Source organism: Sardina pilchardus, chromosome 12, assembly GCF_963854185.1.
Source record: "Sardina pilchardus chromosome 12, fSarPil1.1, whole genome shotgun sequence".
Lineage (NCBI taxonomy): Eukaryota > Metazoa > Chordata > Actinopteri > Clupeiformes > Clupeidae > Sardina > Sardina pilchardus.
In genome coordinates this window covers 23007137-23012136 of record NC_085005.1, presented here as the reverse complement: position 1 = coordinate 23012136, position 5000 = coordinate 23007137, and the positions used below count along the sequence as shown (strand labels likewise).

Genomic DNA, 5000 nt, shown 5'->3' with positions numbered 1-5000 from the left:
ACACACACACACACTCACACACACACACACACACACACACACACACACACACACACACACACACACACTGTTTTAATGTAAGGGAAGATTTGGTAGAAGGGATCCAGAGAGGGAGATTGAGTCCCAAAGCATATGTAAGCGCTGGGCAGACTAATGAGGAGCTTGGGGCTGGGGGATGACTTGGCATCCTACTTGGCATCAGTCTGACAGTGTACTCAGAGTCCAGTGGTGGTAGATCGAGACTGTGAGGGGGGTTGGTGTGTGTGTGTGTGTGTGTGTGTGTGTGTGTACTGGGGGGAATGGGGGGCAGTTCCAATAGTGTTTTGACGGGACAGAGATGTTCCTATTCAGCTGAGTCTGTGTGTGTATGTGTGTGTGTGTGTGTAACATTGTGCTGCCTGTCTATTGCTTTTCCATTCAGTCTCTGTGGATCCAATCACAGGGCTGCACAGGGCTATCTACTGTATCTATCTGTCTATCTATTTATCTATCTATCTATCTTAGATATATAGATACTTTATTGATCCCCAAGGGGAAATTCAAGGTCCCAGCAGCACACAACATACACTACAGTGTAAACAAGATAATATAGAGCAAATCAACATGACTAAAGAGCAGTAAAAAACTAAATACTAAAGACTAAAGATAAAGATGTGCATGAGTGTAATGAGGATTGTTACTGTGATCCAGTATGAGGTGTGTGTCAGCTGGTAGTGCATATAAGGCCAACAGCGCAACAGTGCAAAGTCTAGTGACCAGCAGTAAATATGTATAGTAAAAAAAGTTAGCATAGTGATATAACAGTACTAGTATGGACAGAAAAACATAACATAGTAGAATAGGAATTATAGCAGCAGTGCAAGGATGTATCTACTCGTATATCTATCTGTCTATCTATCTATCTATCGATCTTCTCTATCTCCCTTCCTTTTTCTCTCTCCCTTTCTCACCCTCCCCTCTTCCTTCCCTCCCTCTCCCTTCCACACTCTCTCCTTCTCTCCCTCTCTCCCTCCCCCCCCCCTCCCCTCTCTGAGCTCTGGCATGTGTCATGAGACTGGGCAGCTGTGGCTGTCTCCCGTGCGTGTGTACACAGAACAGCTGACACTGTCATCGGTCTGGGCCGGACCAGGGCCAGATTAGGACCGCATCTCACGAGAGAGAGAGCGAGAGACAGAGAGAGAGAGAGCGAGAGAGAGCAGGGACGGCTGGAGAGGATTACAGCTAGGGGGAAGAGAGAGAGAGGGGTGGGGGGAGGGGATACATCAAGAGCACTTTCCCAGTTCTCTGCACTGCCTTCATTCTCGCCAGATAGCCATCACTTTCTCTCTGTGCTTGTGACCGAGCAAATTAAATAAGGGATTGTTTATGTTGGTGACCAATTCTGATACCAATTCTGTCTGGAGGGCTGATCACAGAACAGTCGTGCAGGCCTATGCATGTGGTGTCCAGTATACGGTTACGATGTCCGAGACCTAAACCGGGGACATAATCCCAAAAATTGGGACATTTTCAGTTTGACTATCAATCTGATTGAAATACATACAAGTTTTATCTTCAAAAAAACGGGGACATAAGTAGTTTTCCTGTATTTTCCTGAGGACAGGGAACCAAAAACGGGGACTGTCCCCTGAAACCGGGGATGTCTGGTCACCGTAGTCCAGTAGTGTGCAGGATGATGTCTCAAATCATGAATGCAGTGCTGTTCTCTCTCTCTCTCCTCTTTCTCTATCTATCTGTTTGTCTGTCTGTCCTCTCTTGTGCTACTTCCCTCTCTCTCCTTCTCTTTCTCCTTTCCTTACTCTCTCTCCCTTTCTCACCCTGAACTGGGGACGTCTGGTCACCGTAGTCCAGTAGTGTGCAGGACAATGTCTCTAATCATAAATGCAATGCTGTTCTCTGATTAGTACGCTGTCCAGTCATGCTGCAGCAAAACAACTTTATGGAGTGGTCCCTAAGGACAGACAGGAACAGGTTCGCCCAAAACACCTTTTCATTTTTAGCTTTTTTTTGTGTGTATATTAAAGGACTGGCCTTTGCTATTTTAGGTCATGTGCCCTCCTTGCTTTCCTGAAAGCAAATGACAAACTGTGTGTTTTGGAAACTGTTTGAATTGGGTATTGTTTACGTCATGTCACCAGTGCGTGAGGCTGTGGGTGCCGCTGTCGTCAGGCTATTGTGCACGGGGAAACTTTGCTTTGTTCCCCGGTGGCGCTTTTGAAAAGAGCACGGCTACTTGGTTAGCAGCGACCTCCGAATGGGATCGATGGATTCGGCCCCCCACTCCGGCTCCTGCCTGGGAACACTGCCGTCTCGCAGTTTTACAGACAATGTGGTTGATTCGTGTAGGAATAACAAACAACAAAACTACTGGATGCAAAAAGAGACTTATTTTATTGTTTGAAAAATGTTCCCATTAGAAATGTGACCCGACCCGATTTATACATGTCTTCAGGCGGTTTTTTTAGGTAATCATTACTTTAAACCCGCTGGCAGTTGTGGTTATGTTTCTACAGCGCCCCACCGCCTCTAACCAGCGGCTGTTGTGAGAACCGAGATCATTCCTGTGTGTGTGTTTGCGGTGTAGCTGATTCTTGCGTGTGTGTGTGTGAGGGAGAGAGAGAGGGAGAGGGACCGTGAGGGAGGAGTGTGTGCAGTCCCGTGAAAGCAAGGGGGAGCTCACTCGCGAGGGAGGAGGGAAGCGTGAAGAATTCAACAACAGAGTCGAAGACGCTCGAGGCGCTCGAGCTGCCTTTGTTGGTCCACTGTCTCGTTTCGGAGAACTTCCAGGAGATCGCTTACTTTTGGCTTGAACTTTCTGGGGTTGTTGCTTACACACCTGATGGATATCGATCTCACCGACTTTCAGTGCGCTACAGAGAGGTCTCCCTCGGGTTTGTGTTGGTTCGGGCCAGCTCATTGCCGTGCTACAGCGCCGAGCGCAACAAGTCAGCTCCACTGACGGCATGTCACTTGGGTCATTACAGCTTCATCTCTTGTCCCAGCGGCCGGTGTTTAAAAATATTCAGTGGATGCATTTGGGTAAAATGGAAGGTGTGTACTCCACGTTGCCGTTTTAGACCGTCTGTTGACATTTGAGGAAAACTTATTTTGAAACGTTTTTGTCTTGTTTTTGGTGCGACCGCTGGTTTTCTCTTATGCGTAAAGGAATGACAAATTTATTTCGACGGAGCGACCAACTCAAGTTTTTCATCCGAGCCGTGTGTCACTCGACACGGAGAGGAGCAGCAGCAGCAGCAGCAGCCCGCCCGTGTCACCGCCTCTCCGAGTGAAGAGTGAAGGGTTTTGGCTTGAGTCGCGGGAGTTTTAGCATACCGATCCGAGGAGCTCATTATGGACGACGATCAAGCCGCGGCTCCGGAGCCAGGTCCGGCAGCAGAGCCCACTGCTGACAGCGGCATGCCTGACAGCTTCTCGCGGTTGTGGACGGATGTCATGGGAATGCTGGTGAGTTAGGTGTATTGGGGCAAAGTTTGGCGCTAGTGGGGGTGTTTTTTTTTTGGGGGGGGGGGGGGGGGGGGGCAGGAAGGTGGCAGTCCCTGAGAACGCCTTTCAGCTGTGTGAATAATGGTGTGAGGGGAGGGGTGGGGGTGTGTGGAGTGGTGAGGGTCATTGTCTGTGTGCGGGGGGCCTATGTTGTGTATTGACGCTGGTTCGCGCATTGAAAACAGAACGCTGCCGTGAGTGTTTACGTGCCCCGGTTCCTGTGCGCGAGAAGGGTTCAGGAGACCTCGCTCGAGCTGCCTGCCTGCCTTCCTTCCTTCAGCATCTGGTCGCAGACTCCGTCAGGTCCTTTTCTCATAAACGGCTTTATGAGCCGTTTGGGCAGCTCATAATTGGATTTTATCGCCTCCTCAAAACCGCGTAAAGAATGGTATGTAAGCTCAAGTACAAGCTCTAACCTCCTCAAACAGCAAGGGACTACTAACATACATTAGTTAAAATAGTGGTCGGTTGGCTGAGACTTCAGTTCGGGTGGTGTGTTTTTTTCTTCCTTATTAGAAGTAGCCTATTAATCAGAAGGGTCTATCGTTTGTTACACACGCAACACGTGTGGTCTTCAGTGTAATTTGCCCTCTGTCCTGCGTCCACCCGTGGGAACACCCTGCCTTAACGGGAAATGGAGGATTTGATCTGATTTCCTAGCCTTAACATGTTACTAAGAACACAAGGGCCAGCATCAGGCCTATAGGCTATTTGCTTTCTGAGTGTGTGGCTATTGGAGGCTTAGCCTGTGTGCACAGAACTTCTGTTTAGCCTACAGTATGTGCACAGTACAACTGACACTGTCGCAAGCCGGGGGCCAAAGCTGGGCCACTACACACACACACACACACACACACACACACACACACACATTCTCAGAGATCACAGCCACTGGAGTGTGACAGGATAGGCCATAAGGCACTTCCTTTTGAAGTTAAAGGTGTAAGACTTGTCTAACTGTGTGTGTTGGGGTGTAGGTGTGTGTGTGTGTGTGTGTGTGTGTGTGTGTGTGTGTGTGTGTGTGTGTGTGTGTGTGTGTGTGTGTGTGTGAGGTGATGGGGCACAGACTGTGAGTAATGGTTTGAATCCCATGTGTATTGTGAAATTAATCTGATTGAGATTAATGTTGAGCCAAACGAAATGAAATGTCAGACTGTGCTGCATCTCTGTAAACATACACACACACACACACACACACACGCACATTCCCAGCCACAATGAGACTTCAAGGGTGTATGTGAATGTTAGCATGTTCCTGTGATGTATTAGACCCATTTTGACAGGCATCCAATCAGGGTAAAACAGTATCGGGTCTACTGGTACTTGTGTGTGTGTCTGTGTGTATCCGTGTTTTTGTGTGTGTGTACGTCAGTGCCTGCAGCCAAGAGTTGTGTGTGTGTGTTTGGGAAACACCATGTTCGTCCATTTCCTTTACCGAGTGTTCTAGCCTTACGGGAAATATTCAACCTACTGTGGACCAGCCATAAAAGTGTGTG

At 48.4% G+C, this 5000-nt stretch overlaps 1 protein-coding gene across 5 annotated transcripts in view; it reads left to right on the top strand.

The window, feature by feature from the left end:
• Positions 1–5000, top strand: part of sash1a (SAM and SH3 domain containing 1a) — a 195417-nt gene that overhangs the window by 140537 nt on the left and 49880 nt on the right. Inside the window, exon 1 of one of the 5 annotated variants that reach the window (XM_062550495.1) lies at positions 2723–3465. The exons of the other annotated variants lie outside the window; for them this stretch is intronic. Coding sequence (XP_062406479.1) covers positions 3352–3465 — 114 coding nt within the window. The 5' untranslated portion in view covers positions 2723–3351. Of the gene's footprint in view, positions 1–2722; positions 3466–5000 lie in introns of those variants that run through there. 5 annotated transcript variants of the gene reach the window in all.